This window comes from Delphinus delphis, chromosome 15 (assembly GCF_949987515.2).
Source record: "Delphinus delphis chromosome 15, mDelDel1.2, whole genome shotgun sequence".
NCBI lineage: Eukaryota > Metazoa > Chordata > Mammalia > Artiodactyla > Delphinidae > Delphinus > Delphinus delphis.
Genome location: NC_082697.1, coordinates 50,704,880 through 50,723,719, shown reverse-complemented (window position 1 = coordinate 50,723,719; position 18,840 = coordinate 50,704,880). Strand labels below are relative to the sequence as shown.

At 62.0% G+C, this 18,840-nt stretch overlaps 1 protein-coding gene across 3 annotated transcripts; it reads right to left on the bottom strand.

The window, feature by feature from the left end:
* Positions 1 to 40: 40 nt before the first annotated feature.
* TRAF7 (TNF receptor associated factor 7) lies at positions 41 to 18,457 on the bottom strand. Of its 3 annotated transcripts, none has more exons than XM_060031522.1 (21): positions 18,369 to 18,457; positions 10,948 to 11,066; positions 10,636 to 10,693; positions 9,011 to 9,102; positions 6,152 to 6,268; positions 5,568 to 5,660; positions 5,367 to 5,400; positions 4,498 to 4,681; positions 4,265 to 4,399; positions 3,401 to 3,618; positions 3,245 to 3,318; positions 2,970 to 3,018; positions 2,756 to 2,883; positions 2,477 to 2,559; positions 1,703 to 1,742; positions 1,485 to 1,601; positions 1,277 to 1,399; positions 1,008 to 1,127; positions 788 to 919; positions 588 to 707; positions 41 to 417 (listed from the first exon to the last, which is right to left on the bottom strand). In XM_060031522.1, the coding sequence occupies exons 2-21, from the start codon at positions 11,026 to 11,028 to the stop codon at positions 403 to 405; spliced, it is 2,013 nt and encodes a 670-aa protein (XP_059887505.1). In that variant the 5' UTR covers positions 11,029 to 11,066; positions 18,369 to 18,457; the 3' UTR covers positions 41 to 402. The 3 variants fall into 3 exon arrangements, with proteins under 3 accessions (XP_059887505.1, XP_069397496.1, XP_059887504.1); XM_069541395.1 differs by having other exon boundaries at positions 4,271 to 4,399; XM_060031521.1 differs by lacking the exon at positions 18,369 to 18,457 and adding an exon at positions 13,190 to 13,404.
* Between the last annotated feature and the right edge of the window lie 383 nt (positions 18,458 to 18,840).

Sequence of the window (18,840 nt, the reverse complement as noted above, 5' to 3'; positions counted from 1 at the left end):
GTGGCCTCTTCCTCCCCCTGAGGACCATCCCCATTCAAAGCCACAGTCTGTGCAGCTTTTATTTCAATCAGGAAGTAATCAAATTTATACACAGTCTAAAAACAGTAGAAAAGGTGAGTAAAAAGGCCCACAGTCCATCTGGAGTGGGGATGGAGGGTGGGCCTGGTGAGCGTCGTACCTGGCACCCAGACGGTCTGGGCACTGTCCTGGCAGTGACGATGACAAGGCCAAGCAGAGAGAGGCTCACTGGGCGCAGGGCAGGGAGGGCATTGTCTGCCTGGCTGAGTCTGCCTGCCTGTTCCCATGGGGTAGGCAGAGACCCCAAGACCAGTCATGTGGCTCGCCAGACTTGGACAGGCCTAGGTCAGGCCCAGAGGAAGCCAAGACCTGGCCTGGATTCTGTTAGCAAGTCCACACCTGCAGGGGAAAGGCTCTGTTTCAGGTGCCCCTTTGGCCATCCAGTCCCAGAGCCAGCTGCCGTCCATACCTGCCTTCACTGCCCCCTGCCCAGGGCTGCTAGATCCCAACTCCCCCACCCCCGCTCCCCCCATGCAGCCCCTTTGGATGGCCTGAGCCAAGGCACTGACCTTCACGGTGCTGTCCACGGCTCCCGAGAAGAGCCGGCCCCGGGACACTGCCAGCGCAGTCACACTGCCCTGGTGACGCAGCAGAGTCTGCGTGCAGATCATGTTGTCCATACTCCAGACCTGGGGGCACATGGGACATGAGGACCGCCCAGGCCTGGCACCCGCCCTGAGCCTCCCACTGTCGGTAGGCCAGCTCGCACCCTGAGAGACCGGTCGTAGGATGCGCTGAAGACTTTGGTCTGGTCTGGCGTCGAGATGACCGCCAGGGCATACACAGTGCCAACGTGTCCTGTCAGGGTCCGCACTTGCTCCTTAGACTCAATGTCCCACACCTGAGGGGGTGGCACAGGCAGGTCAGAGACACAGACGGGGAAGACAGGGGCCCAGAGTCAGACCCTGCCCTTTGGCATCCACTCTTACATGGATGAGGTTCTCGTAGGTGCCACAGACAATGTGGTGATTCGTCACGGCAATAGAGTAGACGCTGCCGCCAGATGTCTGCAGGACGTGGATGCAGTCGAGGGTCCGGATGTCCCAGATCTATGGGCAAGTGCGGGCCACTTGGTCCCAGGCCAGGCGCCTCATCCCCTGGGCCTCTCAGCAGCCCACCACCCAGGGTGCATGTGAGGGTCTCCCCACGCTGGCAGCGTGGGGGCAGGGCAGATGGAGCCGGCACAGGGAGGGCGCACCTTGATTGTCTGGTAGGAGCCGCTGTACAGGTAGCTCTGGGCAGCCACCAGGGCCCGCACCCAGTGGTTGAGGCCGGTGAGCTCCTTCTTCAGCTTCAGCTCGGTGCCCACAATGTCCCACACCTGTGGGAGTGGCTGTGAGCGCAGGCCTGGGGGGCAGGCACCGGCACCCTGCCGCCCCGCACACACGTACACCACCTTGCCTGACCTTGATGGCCTTCAGGGAGCCGCTGAAGAGCATGTTGTGTGAGGAGACCAGCGTGCACACCGGGTTGTCGTGGGCCCGGATCGTGTTCACCTTCTGCAGGTTCTGGATGTCCCAAACCTGGCGGGAGGGAGGACGGGAAGCCTTAGGCCCTGGCCGAGCCCAGGCCCCAATGGCACAGTGAGCCTGGGGGTCCCGGCCCGCCCGCCGGCCCCACTCACGATGATGGTGCAGTCGGCTGAGCCGCTGTAGAGCTTGCACCTGGGGAAGCAAAGCCAAGGTGTCAGGGTGCGAGAAGCCAGTACCCTCGCTGACAATGCCCTGGCCAGGCTGGGGGAGCACTGGCCACTGGGAACCAGCAGCCTGGGCCATTGCCAGGATCACTGCTGAGCCCAGCCTTGGTTTTCCTGCCTTAGCGAGGGGACCTTGGAAGTGGAGGCCCAGCCCCGTGCCTGCCTGGCAAGCATCTGACAGCTGAGCTGGGAGGTAATTACCCCTGTTAGTGTTGTTGGCAGTCAAGCTGTTGCTTCCTGTGAGCCAGCATCTCTCTCTCATACACACACACTCACACACTCACGCCCACAAGAAGCCTCATGACACAAGACAGGAGGGAAGGTCTAGAAGGGGCACCGTAGGGGTGAGGGGGTGGCCAGGCAGGCTTCTCTGTGGTGCTGCGCCCCGGGCTCTGGCTGTCGGCCAGCAGTAGCTGAGGCCCTGCCTCCATTCTCTGGTCCCACCTCTGTCCTCTGGCTGCCTGAGGCTCTCCAGGGCCAAGGCTCTGCTCTGTGAATGTACGGCTTCAGAGGTGGAAGGCCCACATGCTGCCACCCATGATTCAGCCCTGCTCAGGGTCGAGGGCGTCTCCCAGGAGGAGCAGACAAGAGCCACTCTAGGACACGTGCAGCCACGGACTCAAGCTTACAGCCCACAGGACCTCCCATCCCTGGCTCCACATGGGCCCCGTGGTCTGTGGACACACGTGTGCCTGCACTCACCCCTGGATGCAGAGTGCCAGCACAATGCCATCATGGCCCTCCAGCGTCTTCTGGCACTTGTAGGTGGTACACGTGTCCCACACCTGCAGAGACCAGGATCAGGGCAGGTCCCAGCAGGGTCAGCCCAGTGGCAGGGGGCACCATGGCAGGAATGACGTGAGCATGGGGGGAGGGGAGAAAGCCCCATCCATGAGCAGGCCTGGAGCCGGCAGAGGCTGGTGTGCAATGCCCACCCCTGCCCCGCCAGGCTGCCAAGCCCCTAGGCAGGACCCTACCCACCTTGATGGTCTTGTCAGAGGAGCCGCTGAAGAGCAGGTCCCCCATTGAGTAGACGCAGAGACACCAGACAGGGCCCTGGTGACCCACAAAAGTTCCTTTGCACTTGAAGATCTGCTGTGGGTCGTAGGCTGCAGAGAGATGGGGGAACTGGTGATGGGGGAACTGGAGGGGGCTTCGGGGATGGCGGCGGGAGCGGCAGTGGGCCCGTACTCACATCCTAGGATGCCCATGTTCAGCCGTGCATTGATGTGGGACAGCTCGTCCTGCGAGGCCAAGAGTAGAGCAGAGGGTGGGGTGGGCGGGGCTCCACAGCCCTCCATGGCCCCAGGCCTGAGCTCTGCCAGGGCAGGGCAGATGCAGCAACAGCCCTCCCAGCACAGACACCTAATCATAAGTGGGAACAAGCCTCCTGCTGGGACCCAAGCTGAGAGATGGTCCTGTGTCCCCCACCCCACCCCACCTCCCTGCATCAGGCCCCTGCCCGCTCACATTCAACATGGACGCGTCCCTCCGGAACTCCATGAGGTCCTCGCTGAGCTTGCTCTGGTTTTCATCCAGGACATCTGTGTAGCAGGGACCAGAAGAAGGGTGTCAGGGACCAGGAGGAGGGGCTGCACCCCTGCCACCTCTGGGCCAGGCTCTCACCGAACTTGAGTTCCAGGCTCTTCTCCAGCTGGTCGATCTTCTCTGAGAGCTTGCCCAACATGGAGCGCAGGAAGGCGATCTCCTGGTCCTTCTGGGCCAGTGCCACGTGCATCTCGTGGAAGCGGTCATCCGTCTGCTGAAGGAACTCCTTCAGGCCCTCGAAGCGGCAGGTCTCCAAGTGCGTCTCATACGTGTCCTGGTTTCCAATGAACGTGCACCTGGAGAGACAGGACAGCTGCCCTGCCCACCTGTTCAACTGCCCGCCCAGTTGGGCCCTTCCCTTTGCCTCCCCAACCCCAAGAATCTCTCTCAAATCCCACTTGTGTGCCCACTGCAGCCCCAATGGGCCACCATCCTCTGCATACCTGCATGCCCACCAACCCACCTACCCACCCTGCTTCTACCCAGCAATCCAGTCACTTCACTCCTGCTCAGAGCTCTTCAAGGGCTCCTCCACCACCTCACCAGCTTCTGCCCTAAAGAGCCAGCTGCTGCCTCTTCTCCCACCCCCACCTCCCCTCTGCTGCCGGAAGCCCTCACCCAGGTCTTTGCCTGGCTCGTGCCCACGCATGCATTCATTCTCAGCTCGTGCCTTCCCCAACCACCCGCAGCTCCCTGACCGCTCCGTCCCCCGTGTTCCCATGGTGCGCAGGTCTCCTCAGCACCTGTACCTCAGTTTGTAATTACATAGACGATGGTGTGGTTCCCGCTAAGGTCGTCTCCCCAGAGCCTGGCAGACAAGTGGATCTCAACCAAGGTTTGCTGAAGGAGGGACCGTGAATGCCAGCGCAGGCCCACTCGCCCCCTCAGGTCCGCCCACCCCCACCCCGGGGCAGCCCCGTGCGCCCACCCCCGCCCACTCACCCGTACTTGGAGTGGGGACACTTGATGTGCTCGCACTCCTTGAGATGTGCCTCCAAGTTCATCTTGAGAAGGGGCGGGCAGCTGGGGTTGTTGGGGCACCGCACAGGCCTGTAGTCACAGCTGCCCTCGTGGTCCCTGGAGGAGGTGGGACGTGGGGGGGGGCTGAGTCCCCAGGGGCACTGGTTCTCAGTACCCCTGGGGGGTGGGGACTGGGGATGGAGGGGGGCACTTACTTCCGGGCGCTGAGCTTGATGGTGAAGGGACACCCTCGGGGGTCCACCTCAAAGACAGTGGGCTTCCCGCCCCCCACTGCCCGACAACCGTGCCTGCAGTGGATGAAGAGCTCGCCAATCTGCTCAGCCACTGCGATGTTGTTCACCACCACCGTCAGCTTGGCATTGTCCACGGGACACTTCTCTGGGGGGGAGGGCATGCTGACCCCACAGCCCACCCAGCCACCATCTCCCCTGGCAGCCCTGCCCTGGGCACTGTGGCCAGGCTGCTCTGGGGGAGACCATTCCCTGGTGGGCGGCAGGCCTGGAACATGCTCCCCCAGCTGGGTGGGCTGAGCCTCTGTCAGGGGCCTAATCCACCCATCTACCTTCCCCGCTGGGGCGCCCGTAACAGGAAAGGGTGCACGGCTGGGCCACCAAGAATGACCACTGGGTGAGCAGGTGGTGGCAGAGGCCTCTCAGTTGACCTGAGAGTCTGGGGCAGGGCCAAGAGAGCTGAGGACAGAGCACAGAGAGGGCCAGTCCTGGGCCAGCTGCTAAGGCCTGAGACGGTGAGGCCGGCAGCCTTGACAGCAGGGGCAGCATCCGAGAGGGTGGGCACTGTGCCCAGAAGGCCCACCCACACCCGCCGTGGGGCGGGCTCTGAGCTGCCGTGCTCGGGCTCTGAGCTGCCGTGCTCGTCAAGGTCTTGAGCCTGGCCCGAGCCTGGCCTGAGCAGTCACCCAGGAACCACTGCCGCAGGAGGACTAGGGAGAAGTGGCTGTGCAGCCAGGGTCTCCATCAGTGCTGGACCCAGGCCGGACGTCCCCGGAGGGACCTCCCACCGCTGGGGAATAAAGTTGGCCGAGCCTAGGCTGAGAGGGCCCTACCTGACTTCAAGGCGCATCTTCGACAGAAGGTGTGCTGTGGAGACAATGGGCGGATTGGGGTGTGGCCGCAGAGCTGCCCCCACCCCGTGCCCACTGCAAAGGGCACCTGCTGGGCGGCCAGACCAGGCCTGTGAGCGAGGCCAAGGCTCCCCATGAAAGGGGCCTCACGGTGGTGCACAGGTCGGGGAGGGGCAGCCTCACCCCACACGTGGTGATCACAGGGTCCTTGAACACACTGCAGCAGAGCTGGCAGCAGAGCTTCACTGAGGGCTGCTCAGCAAACACCAGCGGCTCCTAGAACAGGCAGGGCTGGGTGAGGGTGGGGCCTGGGACTGCTGACATGAGTGCGGGCACCCAGGGCCCCAGCCCCTTCCTCTGCGGGCCTGGGCTGCCCTCTTGGGGTGGAAGCACCTCTGCCAGGATGTGTCCTGAGAGGAGGAGTCCGCTGAAGCCTACAGCTGGGCCTGAGCTCCAGCAGACCTGAGCAGGAAGGACCCCTCCAGCCATGCCCTCACCCCATGACACCTACCCTCTCCCTGGGACAGAGACTAGAAAGGGCCCCACGTGGAACCCGCCTTTCATTCCCAAAGCTGATGCCTGGGCAGCCCCTAGGGTGGGGAGTGAGAAGAAGGTGCTTGGGGGACCCAGCCCAGCCCCCCGAGTCCCTGACGTGGACCCGTGCGGATCAGGGGCCCCGATCAGGGCCTGAGGGGAAGGTGCCCCCACCGCCCCAGGACGGGGAGGGTCCCTTGGAGTCTGCACCGAGCCTGCCCGGCCACACCTACCGGCTCCTCCTCCTCCTCGGGCAGCGAGAATGTGGAGCGCAGGGACATGCTGGACTCTGAGTGCAGGGAGCGGACGGAGATGGCCGAGTCAGAGCGGCGTGGGGTGCTGATGGGGGGCTGCGGGCAGACAGGAGGCCGTCAGCTGGCAGGAGGGCCGGGCTCGGACCCCCGTCCCAGTGGGCGCCCACTTAGCCCACAGCCCGGCTGTGCGCGGGGAGCCGGTGTGACGCCCAGGCCCCGCCTGCCTGGCAGTCCCGGCCCTGTGGTTGGGACGCCTGCTTACATCTGCCAACTTTCTTTGTGTAAATGGAGAGACTTCCTGCTATTCAATTCTACGAGGACACGCTCGGCCTGCTTCCTGCTTCCCGTGAGGGAATGTAGGCCGCAGAGGGGACACCTCCACCAGCCAATCCCGGGGCAGGGGTGGCCACGGCCCCCAGACTGCTGGAGGGAAGGGGGTGGAAGGCTGGCCACGGGAAGCTGCAGGGCTCCAGGTGCCCGCTGGGCTCAGCCACCCGCCTGGCCGTCCTGGCCGGGGACACTAGCCCAGGCCAGTGAGGCTCCCTGAGGGGAGGTGGGGACACCCCCACCAAACCCCAACCAAGCTTCTGAGAGCAGGAGGGGGGGCCACGGGTGCTCGTCTCTGTCTGAGCCACCAGAAACACGGATCTGGGGGAGTGCCAGGGCAAGGGGTACTGTCCCTTCCTCCCCTCTGGGCCTGGAACCCTCCAGAAGAGATACTCCAAGAGCAATCGCTCCCCACGCTCTTCCCCTCCTGCCCCGAAGCTTCATTCATGAGCCATAAACCTCCTGCCTCCACGCCCAGCCCACCTGCCCCCTCTAGGTCCCAGCCACTCTGGGACCTGGCTGCCTCTGTCTGAGCCTCTGTGGGTGTGGGGACTGTTGGAATGATCCCCTCCCCGCCAGCCCGGGGTGTGGGACCCACAGCGGGCAGAGGGAGGCTGGCCGGGCAGTTCCAGGGGCCGGCTTCCCCGAGCGGGTGCAGCAGAGATCAGTGTCCCCAGCATGCCCGCAGACAGGGACCTCCCTCACCAGGGCAGCACCCACCTCCCGTCACAGCATCTCAAGTGGCATTTTTGCATGGAAATGCCACATGAGGAACAAGAGGGGAAATCAGAAGAAGTGAGTCAAGTTATCCCCAGGGCAGCGATGGAAACCAGAGGGTGAGAGTAGGTCCAGACAGGAGCTGGACTAAGCATACGGGGCCTGGCCTGGCTCTGTTCTCCCCTGCCCCCCTAGTCCCCTGCCCCCCTGCCCGCCTGCCCCTTGCTGGGCTCCCACTCCTCCTGAGTGAAGAGGCTGTGGCTGCCAGGCCTGGGCTGGGGGCAGGGTAGCTGGCCCTAAGGTACAGAGCCTGGGGGAAGGCCTGGCTCCCCAGGGCAAGCAGAGGGGGCAGCCTGTGGGGGCCGAACATCCAACAGAGATGGTGCCCAGGTGGCCACGGCTCAGGGCCCTCACAGCACACGCCTACCTCCTTAGAGCCACCAAAACCCAAGGATTCCAGAAACCACAGGCACGGGGAATTCACTTCCTTCAAGGCCCAGCTGGGCAGGCGAGCCTTCTGTTCCCAGCCTCACTCCATGGGCAGGTCACAGGTCCCGGAGACCGAGGCAGGCAGAGCCCAAGGGAAGGGGGAGCTCGTGTTTAGGGAGGGCCTAGTGCAGTGCTGGGCACACAAACGTGTTTGTTTGAATAATTAAAAATACTTTTTTTCTCTCTATTAAATAGGAAACAAAGGCCTGGCTGCCCAGCATGAGGAGAAGCCTTCGGTGCTGGGAGGCTAGAAGGGCTGGAGCACTGACCGGGGTCTGTCGGGGGCTCTGAGGGAAAGCAGAAAGCAGGCACAGGAGAGGTGAGTGGCAGTGGGAGGTTGCTCGCATCCCACCCCCACCAGCCAGGCCAGCCTTCGCTTCCCGCAGCAGTCCCAGAGCCGGGCGAGGACCGACAAACAGGGAATGGCCACTGTGACCCTGGCCACACGGCCTGGGTACTGACAGCCAGCTCCAACTCTGACCCAAAGCCCTTCCTCACTGACCCCAGCCTGGGCCTATCCATCTTTCCCCACCTGCTGAACCCCGTCTCCCTCGTCAGGAACCCCAAACTCGGGGCCTCTGCCTCTACCCGGCAACCTACCCATTCATCCTCTGCTCAACAACAGATGAAGCTTTAAAAATGGGGTTTTTTCCCTGGTGGTGCAGTGGTTAAGAATCTGCCTGCCAATGCAGGGGACGCAGGTTCGAGCCCTGGTCCAGGAAGATCCCACATGCCGTGGAGCAACTAAGCCTGTGCGCCACAACTACTGAGCCTGTACTCTAGAGCCTGTGAGCCACAACTACTGAAGCCTGCACGCCCTAGAGCCCGTGCTCCGCAACAAGAGAAGCCACCGCAATGAGAAGCCTGCGCACTGCAAAGAAGAGTAGCCCCCCCTTGCTGCAACTAAAGCCCATGTGCAGCAACGAAGACCCAATGCAGCCAAAATAAATAAATAAATATTTTTTAAAAGGGGATCTGATCTAGTTACCCTCCCGAATGAACCTTCTGTGGCTCCCACTCCCACAAGATAGAGCCAAACTTGCCTCCTCTCAGCCTGCAGGCGCCACACCCTCTGGCTCAGCCACCTTCACCAGCGCCTCTCTCTGGAAACCCAGCCATGGGTGCTCAGGCCTCAGGGTGTCGCACATGCTGGGCCTCTGACACCAGCTCGCTTCACCCTCAGACCTGAGCTCGCGGCTGAGGCTCCACCTTCAGCTCCTCCTGGGCCCTGGGCGCCTGGAGGGAGGGCATGGTGGGAGGCAGGCTCTGGAGGGGTGGGGAGGGGGGAGCGAGGTGCAGACCTACCATGCTGTCCTCCTCGTCCCGTGGGGAGTAGGCGAGGGAGCTGGAGGAAGAGGGCGTCCTGCGGTGCTGTTTGTATGTGCTGGTCCCATCAGCTGCGAAGAAAACAGGGCTGAGATGCCGCGAGCGGGGCCGTGCGGGGAGGCCTGACCACCGTGGCAGGCAGTGGGCTCCTTCGCAGATGGGCCAGGCAGGGGCGGAGGCTGGGCTGGGGGTTGTGGTTGCCTCCCCAGGTCTAACCAGTGCCTGCAGCTCACCTGCAGGGCTCAGCCTGCCCTGGACAGTCCCAGAGCTGAGTCCAGAAGCTCCCAGCCCCAGCCCTGCCACCCACAGGCAGAGAGGTCCGAGGCCCCTCAGCTGGTACGTGGTGGGGCCAGGATGGCAGCCTGGTGGTCTAGGTCCCCTCTCCGCCCACCTCTTCCCCTGGTGCGGCCAGAATCAGGAACTGGCCACAGGCCCTCTTGGCCTCCTACAGGGAAGGCTGCTGAAGGCATGGTCCTCCTCCTCCTGCACGTCACCCCAGCTGCCCAGAGAAGGCACTGGTCAGGGGTCCACGTGGGAATAGGAGCCAGCCTCACAGGCCCTGAAGGCAGCAGCCAGAGGCCTACAGTGGCCAACACTGGTCTCAGGCCCCAGCCAGGGCCAGATGTCACAACAACCAGCCCCAAAGGCCTGGTTCATGATCCAGGCTTCAAATGGCTGCCCTGTGACTGGGCCTCAGTTTCTCTGTCTGTAATGAGAGGGGCTGGGCGAGGCAACTGTTCGTGCCTGGTCACTGGCTCTGACCATCCCTGATACTGAGGGAGTCGCTGGGTTGGCCACGGGCGAGACAGGCCCCCGTTACTCTCTGCCCAGGAGCTTTCGACTGCCACGACAGGGTGCTACATGGTTTCTAAAGCTGGATAAGAAATTAAAGAACAATTACTCGGGTGATGCGATTAAGGGGTATGTATATTTGTTTTTTCCTCAGAAAAGAACATCTAAGAATAAAGGAGGGCTCTTTCACAGCCCCTGAGGGGGTCACCCAGTGGTAAAAAGGAGCCTGTGTGAGCGATGTCCATGGCGGCCTGGTGACCCCACTGAAAAGTGTATCCAGAAGATACCGTGGAAAAGCAATTAAAAAACTAATTAGCAGCTGGTGTTCTCCTACGAAGGGCAGTCCTGAAAAGGCAAAAGAACACACACTGCTCCCCAGAAGCACCGGTCCTGACAGGAGGGGCCCCATGCCCTCATGTCTTCGGGAAGGAGGCTGTGCCCTCGTGGTCTAGTTCCTCACCACCTCCCAGAACACACAGTGCTGAGGGCTCAACCATGGGACCAGACTCGGGAAAGGACCCCGTGAGTACTTCTTATCACCTCCCCATGCCCAGCCTGGTCCCCAGTCCTGACCTTTCAGGGCCTGCTAGAAGCCTGTGTGGGACGAGTCAGGGGTCGCTTGATAAAGGACAGGTGTGCAAAGTGGTGCCGGAGAAGTCGGGCGGCCCACCCCAGAGAGGTGGCAGGCGAGGCCCCGGGAGGCAGGTGCAGGAGGATGTGGGGTTGTGGGAGGAGGATGTGGCAGTGGAACAGGAGGGAGCAGGATGGGGGACTCCTGCCCAGCCCAGGTTGGCCTGGGCTCACAGGCTCACCTTTTGTGATGGTGGTGACAGCCGAAAAGGCGGGCCCGAAGGTCGTTTCCATTCTGGTCTGGAGAGAGAACAGAGGAGACTTGGCCTTGACCCCAGCGAGGATGTGGACACACACGTGGACATGAGCTGACATGCTTTCTCACTAACGAGTCCACATGCGTGCATATACTCAGACATGCCAACCACACACACGGCATGGCCCACCCGAGGGACCTCCAGGTAGGGAGAGGACTGCTCTGGTAGCTCTTCTGGGGCCCTGGGTATGTGGGGTGTGCACAGAGGCAGACCATTCCCCGAGGGTGTCCCCCTTACCCCGGTGGCGGCGTCTGGGGTAGGAAGGTTGCTAGGCCCCCCGGAGAAGCGGTTGTAGCGGGCGCTCTTGCCCGAGCTCATGCTCTAGAGAGGCATCTAAGGTCCTCGGGCAGCATCCCCTATGGGTGGAGCACAAATGAAGGGCTTTGGAGATGGTGGCCAAGCCCCTGTCGGTTGGTGGGGCCGCTCCACACAGGCAGGCCCCCTCTGGCCAGTCCACCACAAGGCACGCTTCAGTCTCTCTCCACCACCAATCCCAACAAGGGCAGGTCCATGCAGGCAAAGTCCCTTCCCCTCCCTCCCGTCCCAGGTGTGCACAGGCCAGAGAAAAGGAGGAGACCCTGGGTTCAAGCAGGCAGCTGACACTCAGTTCTACCTTGCTTTAAGGCTTAACCCTTTGGAAAAGCCCACCAGCTCCACCCCAGAGCTGGAGAGCCCCTCACCCCTGCTCTGTCTGCTCCTCTGGGTCCGAGGTCTGAATGTCCCTGGGGCCAAGGCTGGGTATACACAGCAGGACAAAGCCACAGGCCTGTTTCCTGCCAGGGCAGGTGTGGTCAGGCCGAAGCCACCTGGTCTGCAGGATGTCGGGGATGCTGGCTGTGCCCGCAGAGAACCTGTGGGTGACGTACTTGGAGCCCAGCCCCTCACCAGCCTCATCACATGCAGAAAGCCCCTTCGGGTGGGGGAGGAGCGAAGAACTCCGACTCTTGACCTTGTACAGGTCACCCACTCCAGGAACAAAGGGTGCCCCAGTGTGACCCAGTCTCAAGGGCTGGGGTGGCAGGGAGAAGGCACAGTGGGAATCATCCCAGGTCTCTGGTGACTCCCATCCAAGAAGAGAGGGGCTAGATGGGCCCTGAGAGAGCTGGCCAGGCCCAGGTGTACCCACAGAGTAGGAAGAGATTAGAAAGAAAAGGAGACCCAGTCAGCAGCTCACACTAGGACGGGACCCCAGGGAGAGCTGCTCCATTCCCGAGACAGTGCCCACCCTGTGGTGGCCCTATCAGCAGGCACCCCCTGGGAGCGGTCTTCCCCATGTCAGGACCCTCAACAGTCTGTAGCCAGGAGCACAGCCTCCCCCTGCAGCAGTCGGCTGTGTTGAGAGCCACGAGACCGCCGGCTTGAAGCCAAGCTCCCCACGGGGAGGAAGGCCAGACGCTCAGGACTGCTGTCAACAGGCCCACTTGAGCTCTCCACCTCAGGAGACCCCCAGCAGCATCCCCGGGACTGTGGGCTCATTGCCTGGTGCCCAGCCCAGCCATCAGACCAGCATCAGGAACTGCTCTAGGAGGTCAGGCTCATCTTGCTCCTGGGGCCGCGTGGCAGGCAGGGGCCCACTCTGTGGTCTGGAGTCCTGCAGGACTGTGAGGCTCCAGGGGGGAAGGGCTGCTAAGCCCCCCACACTGTGGGAGAAGGCGGGAGATGCTCTCTGCCCCCTACTGTGAGTCCAGCAGAGAGCAACTGTACAGTCCAGCTGGTTCTGGCACCTTCCACACCAGGTCCTCCTGACCTGGACCATGTAGCGATGTCCACGCCCCACCCCCCCACGGCCAAGCAGTGTGACCTGGGGCCCACCCAATGGTCCCCCAACCCGGCCTGCAGGTCTGCAGGGAGGGGGTGGGCTCTCAAGCATACCCGGCCCTCTGCACTGTGCTCCCAAGCTGCCCACCCCTTCAAATGCCACCTGCACGCCACCCCCCCAAACTTTGAGACTCAGGCATTGACAGGGTGGCTCTTGGCCCCTGCAATTGGCACTGCCATGAGGCACCTCTGCCGCAGGGCTCTGAGCCCCTGTGGGTCTGGCTATATAGGGGGTCCTGAGAGCTTGGCCAAAGCCCCCCTGTCCTGCCCACCACTCTCCCTGGTGTGACTCGAGGGGCTTGGCTGCCTGCCCCAGCCCAGGCTCTCTGGTGGCTTGTCCTCTCAGGGGAGAGACGGGGGCTCCTGAGAGTGGGCAGCGCCAGGCCCTCAGGCAGAGGGGTGAAAGGGGCTTGTCCCGAAGCCCACCTCCAGCCCCGCTGCGAGTCTGCATGCTAAGCAGGAAGTCTTGGAGGCCACCCTGCTTGGGGTAAGGACACTCTAGCTGCAGTGAGGCCCAGACAGTGGAGAGTAGGAGCTCCAAGATTCCTCACATCAGCATGAAAAGCTCCATCCTTTGGGGAAACCCAGGGTTGGCTCCAGCCTTAGCACCACGGGGGCGGAAGTGGGGGGTGTCACAGGGAGGCCACTGGCTGACACTGACCTGGATTTTACAATCCATCTGCTCCTTCCAGTGCAAGCTCCCAGGGCCAAGAAGCCAGCTGCTGGCTCCAGCAAGCGGCACCCACGGTCCGGGTGGCCAGGACCACAGCAGGCGCTCCCCCAGGACCTCAGCCAGCCCGCTGCCTGGCCCCCTTCGGTGCCGGGTGCCCAAGTGCCTGTTGCTGCAGCCTGGGAGAGCTGGCGTCTGGCTGTCCTGCACTCTGAAGTGAAGTAAACAGAAAGGCACGCAGGGCCCGCAGGGCAACATGCAAATCAGGCCGGAAAGTCCGCAGACAGCCAATAGCGGTCAGGCCCGGTAGGGGATGTACAAGACCGGCCAGTGAACCAAGCTGAGTGAGGGAAGGAGGGAGGGAACCATTTCCCGGTTCACAGGGTTCAGTGTGCAGCCCCAGCCCTGGACAGGGGGGTGGGGGGAAGACCCTGCTCGCCCCGCCCACCCGGAACCAGAACCAGAGATTGCATCCAGAGCATCTCAGAATTGAGCAAGATGCCCTCAGCCTGCACTCAGGCCGGTCCCTGGGGGCTGCATTTCGCAATAATAGTCTTCCCCAGTATCCTTTGGCTCTGGAGGCCAAAACCCCAGAAACACAACAGCACACGCAGCACTCCCCTGGTTGGGGCTACAGGGAGGCTGGGCCAGCCGTCCTGGGGGTGTGCCCTGGCCCCCCAGAGAAGGAGGCCTCTTCCCCACCCCACAGTCAGCCTGAGGCTCTTAGGCAGGCAGGAAGTTGTCAACTAGAGCAAGAATCCTCAGCCAACCCAGAGCCTGGCCTCTCTCAAACTGGGAAAAGCCGTGTGGGATGGGCCAACTAGGGAGACCTGGGGCTGGGGAGGGCGAGAAAGGGCTTCCCCTCAGTCCTTCCCCACTCCCTGCCAAGTCCCCACACCTGTTCCCAGGTGCCTCAGCAGAGCCCAGGGGAGGGACTCAGGGATTCTATCCCAGAAAGAGAAAAGCCCCCAGGTCCACCTTGGATAAGGCTGATGGGAGAGTGGGACCAACGGAGGCTTAGAGTCCGTGCAGGAGCAGCCCGTCCCCTGCCTCGCCTGAGCCAGGGGTCAAGACCCAGGGGTCTTTGTCCACCCACATCCATGTCTAAGGGGCTCCTGGGGTCTGCGGTGCACTCACCACCCAATGAGGAACCAGCGATCTGCCCAGAATGCCCCAGCCCCTGCACTTCTCCACCACAGCCCCTCTTCAGGAAAGCCCCTCACCAGCCCCCTTCTCTGAGCAGCCTGCGCAGGAGGGCAGGCCAGCTCCATCGGGGCCCCTCCTCAGCCTGTCCCCTGGAGGGAGCCCAAAGGGATCTTCTGGGGCCTCACCCTCAGGACTGTGGGACATGACCCCCCTTTCCCTTAGTAAGTACCCAGAGTGGGTGTGGGTTAGGCATGGTCCCGTGGCTGGCAGCCAGTGGAGCGGTGGCCTAGGCTGGCCATGCCAGAGCTGGGGGCAGTGGGGTGGCCAGACGAGGCCGAGCCCCACCTCAAGGCAGCTCCTCTGATAGCCCTAGGCAGCAGATGTGGTGGGGTTCCCTGAACAGCACATGCTGAGCCAGCGAGGGGGTGGACTGCCCTATAAATGTCGTCAGGCCACACGTTTGGCACCGACTGCCCCAGGGAGGAGCGTGGGTGGCTCGGGAATCCTCGGCCCTTCCTGCCACGGAGCCGTGGGTGGCCAGCTGGCTGGACTGTGGCCGGAGCTCCAGGTGCAGCCCCTGGCATCACCTGCAGACTGCACAGCCCCCCAGTAAGCCCTTCCCTGGTCCCCCAGGTCCCCAGGCCCAAGCCCAGGCCAGGTTGCCAAATCCTATAGACACAGGCCCGGTTGCCATAGCAAAGCCACACACACTTCCCCTGGCTGTTTCCTGGAGTCCCCTTCATATGCCTTTTCCATCCCAAACAGGAAGGGTGTGATGTTGGGAACCCCCTCAGCAGGCCCTGATCTGAGGTCTGCCCGGCCTCCCTTCCCTCCCAGCACTCAGCCCAGACCTTTGCCCTCACCTTGCCATCCTTCCCTCGGTATTCACAGCCTGGACTCCCCAGAGGTTTCAAAGCTGCCTGCCTAGACACCTGCTGTGACCTCCCCTCCCAAGGGCTCTGCCCCCTTGCACCCTCCACCCAGGCTCCTGGCCTTTCCTGTCCAGGTCCAGCCTCTCCAGCCTCCCCGGGCCCCTGTGCTAGAGGGAGGGAGTCTCTCCTGCTCTGTGGCCTGGCCTTAACCCCCACTTGGCAATGGGAATGCCTTCCCTTCCCCAGTGCCCTTGGGGCCAGCCTCATCTCCCCATCCTTTATCTCCCACATCTGATGGCCATGTATGAGGTGGGAACCTGGCCCAGCCTGGGGGACATGCAGAGGGCTTCCTGGAGGAAGGAGTTGGCCAGATCCAGAGCAGGGAGAGAATGTTCTGGGAAGAGGTGGCATTCATCCCCCTATCTCAGTGTCCGGCTGCAGGGCCACTTTTTCCTGTCCACACCTTCCCTCCACTTCAGTGCCCAGCCTAGCTTCGACTGCAGGGGCGGAACTGGGAAGCATATCCCTAAATTAGTGGGTCTAAACTCATGGAAACAGGCCCTGGGCCTTCACCCAAGAGCCAAGTGGCCAGCAGTGCCTGGGCCCAGTCTGCACCTCCAGGCTCCCTTGGCCGTTTTCTCATCACTCCCTGCGTGGCTTCTGTCTCCTGGGCTTCCTCCTTCTTGCTCCCCTGTAGAAGTCAGGAAGGGCACGCAGTCCCTGGGCCAGATCTGGGTCTGGAGGTGACCGGGAGCGTGGAGGGCAGAGGTCTGGCCCAGCCCACTCCTCTGTCTAGCCCTCACCATCCAGCCCTCTGGCACATTCCTCCAGTCCTGGTGTCTGCTGGGCTGCTCCTTCCCCGCCGGGTGCCCTCCCTAGGTGCTCTTGGGATTGTTCACCCCTCCAAAAGGCTTCCAGACAGGCCGCCTCCTCCTGCTTAGGGCGGCCAAGGGCCAGGTATGCACAGTGACGTCAGCACCACCCCAATGCCCACCTCCTGCTTCGCCTGCCCCACCTGACTCCACGCTCCTCTGGGGAGCATCCATACCTCTTCTGCCCCACAGCCAGTGCACAGCGAACACTGAAGGCATCTGTTGAGAGGGGTTGGTGGGTCCATCTTCATGGGTCTGAGCCAGAGGTCTGAAGTCCTAGGTGCCCACCCACAAGTGCCAGACTCAGACCTGAGTTCAAATTCTGCTTCTGCCACTTAACAGGTGTGCGACTCTGGGCAAGTTACTTGCCTGCCAGGTCCTCGGATTTCTCACCTATTAAATGGAGTGGATGTACCCAAGTCTGGAAGGAACTGTGCGAGATGCCATGTGAGTTAACAGTGAAGGCTCCACTGACATCAGCTCCTCCTTGAAAACTGAAAATGGAAGCTGAGAGGCCACCCCAGGCACAGACAGCCAGCGAGGGGTCATGACCAAGGCTGACCAAAGCCCTGTTCCTTCTGCTTCCTCTGTTGCCGCAGGCAAGCTGAGGAGCTCCACCTTGCATGTAAGCCAGCCCCTCCCCAAGCCATGCCAGCTAGCGGCCAAATCACCGTGTCGGGGCTGCCGAAGCCTCCCAAGTGGCTCAGGCCCTTCAACTGCATCTTCTTCCATTTCCCAAACTGTCCATTCCTTTGTCCAGCCAACTGGCTAAGGTTCACATCCACTGCAGGCCAGGCCTTACGCTCCTTCCCAGCCTGTCTCTTTCAGCCAGACTGCCCTTTTCCCTGCTTTTCCCCCGAGGGAGGTTCTGGCTTCCTGGAGATAGTACTGCTATAGGATGCAGGCACCTTGAGACACAGGGCCTGGGGTTTCCATGGAGAAACTTGAATCCGCAGAGCAGTGAAAAGTGGGAATTTATGACGGAGAGGGGAAGGGGTGTGGGAAGGGAGAGGCCCAAGAAAAGGAATGAGGAAGAGAGAGGCCACATAGTTGGCAAAGGCCAGGGGGTGGGCAGGTCCCAGGAGAGGGGGCCTGTTGGGGGGGAGGGGGCTGAGGGATGGGAGAAGGGTGTGCTGACAGGCTGGGCAGCATAGAGCTCTAAGCAAGGGACACAGCAAAGTAGGGTGGAACCCCTCCCCACTAGAGCAGGGTGCCATCCAGCAGGACCCCAGACTCATCCGCAGCTGACCACCCTGACCTGGCTCAAGACAACCAGGCCCGGGCAGCCAGACCCAGTGAGAACTAGGAGAGGAGGGCCCCAACCCACTCTCCTCTGCACACAAGCCAGCCTCCTCACTCTCTCCTACTTCCCCACTGAAGCTAGCAGTCCATCCTCCACTCACAACCAGAGGCTCTTTATTAGACTTAGACCTGATGCCCTCTCTCCTGTGCTTGAGTCCTCCAACAGCCTCCCTTGTAAGCACAATACAATCCCCATCCTGCACTCTGGTGTGTCTTCACCAATTCACCTCTCATGACGTTGCCAGTACCCGCGGGTGTCCGCTGAGCTTCCTCACCCTGGGCCTTTGCACATCTTGCTACCTCTGCCCAAAAAGCTCTTCCAGCAACTTTCCAGGACGGGATGCTCACTGTAGGTGCCCCCTCCCCAAGCCATTCAGGAGCCCCTGGTACTCTCTTTCTTAACACCTTGCTTCTTTTTTTCATGGCACCTATCACAAATCCTCATGACTGTGTCTGTGCATTGTCAATCCCGCACCTCTCTCTAGATCACCCGTTCTCAAAGCGGGTATGCTTGGAAATGTCTGGAGACATCTTTGGTTGTCACCTCGGGGGTGGGGGAGGTTACTGGTATCCAGTGGGTGGACACCAGGGATACTGCTCAGCACCCTACAAGGCACAGCAAGGAATGATGGGCACGAAGTATCAAGAGTGGCGAGGTTGTGACAAACCCTGAACGAGAAGAGCCTAGGAGAACTGGGATCATGCTCTCCGCAGTCTCCCCGCGCCTACCACAGTGCTGGGCACCCGGCGGCGATCAGTAAACGCAGGAAGAAGGAATGAATAAAGGAGAGAATGGAGAAAGGGAATGAGTGACGGACCAGCTGACAGACAGACGGACTGACCGGGGAGACCCCGGAGCGTCTCAGCCCCGCCCCCCAGGCCCGACCCATTCCCCAGACACCAACACGCCGGCCCTCCGCCCCACCGCGCGGGCCCAAGGCGCGAGCCCCAGGCCCGGCACGCCGCTAGGACACTCACCCGCCCGTGGCCGCTCGGGAATCGCAGCGCCACCCTCCCGCTTCATCGTGCCCCCTCTACCGCTGGCCGGGAAAGGGACAGGACGTTCGAGCCGGAAGCGCTCAGGCGCTGTGCCCGCCGGGATTTGCAGTTCCCTGGCTCTCGGGGCCCCAGGCGGCCGCCTTACTCGAGGCTCTTCAGAAACTACGACTTCCGGCGGCTCAGATGTTGCGGGGCGGGATTGGTGGCTTCAGAATCACTCTATGTTGCAGATCGGACTCTGATTGGCTATATATATCCGTCGCTCACAGTTAAGTTCAATGGCCTCTGCAAAAGGGTGGAGCTTCGGGTGTCGGGTCAGGGAGACCGCCCCCAAAAGAAATGTCAAGGCTCGATTGGTGGAGACTTGGAGAGTAGAGAAAGGAGCGTATCAGCGGTGAAGAGGGAAGATACTTCCGCTGGGATTGCCCAATCGCAGAGGTGGAGCAGTTTC

Bases quoted from the DNA above. Each gene is read 5' to 3' on its own strand.
- TRAF7 (XM_060031522.1), bottom strand. From the start codon at position 11,028: ATGAGCTCGGGCAAGAGCGCCCGCTACAACCGCTTCTCCGGGGGGCCT. The intron at 4,400-4,497 runs GTAAGTGCCCCC...CACCTCCTCCAG, and splicing joins ATCAAGCTCAGCGCCCGGAA to GGACCACGAGGGCAGCTGTG. The intron at 3,019-3,244 runs GTGAGCGGGCAG...TTGGCCTCGCAG, and splicing joins GGGACGCGTCCATGTTGAAT to GACGAGCTGTCCCACATCAA.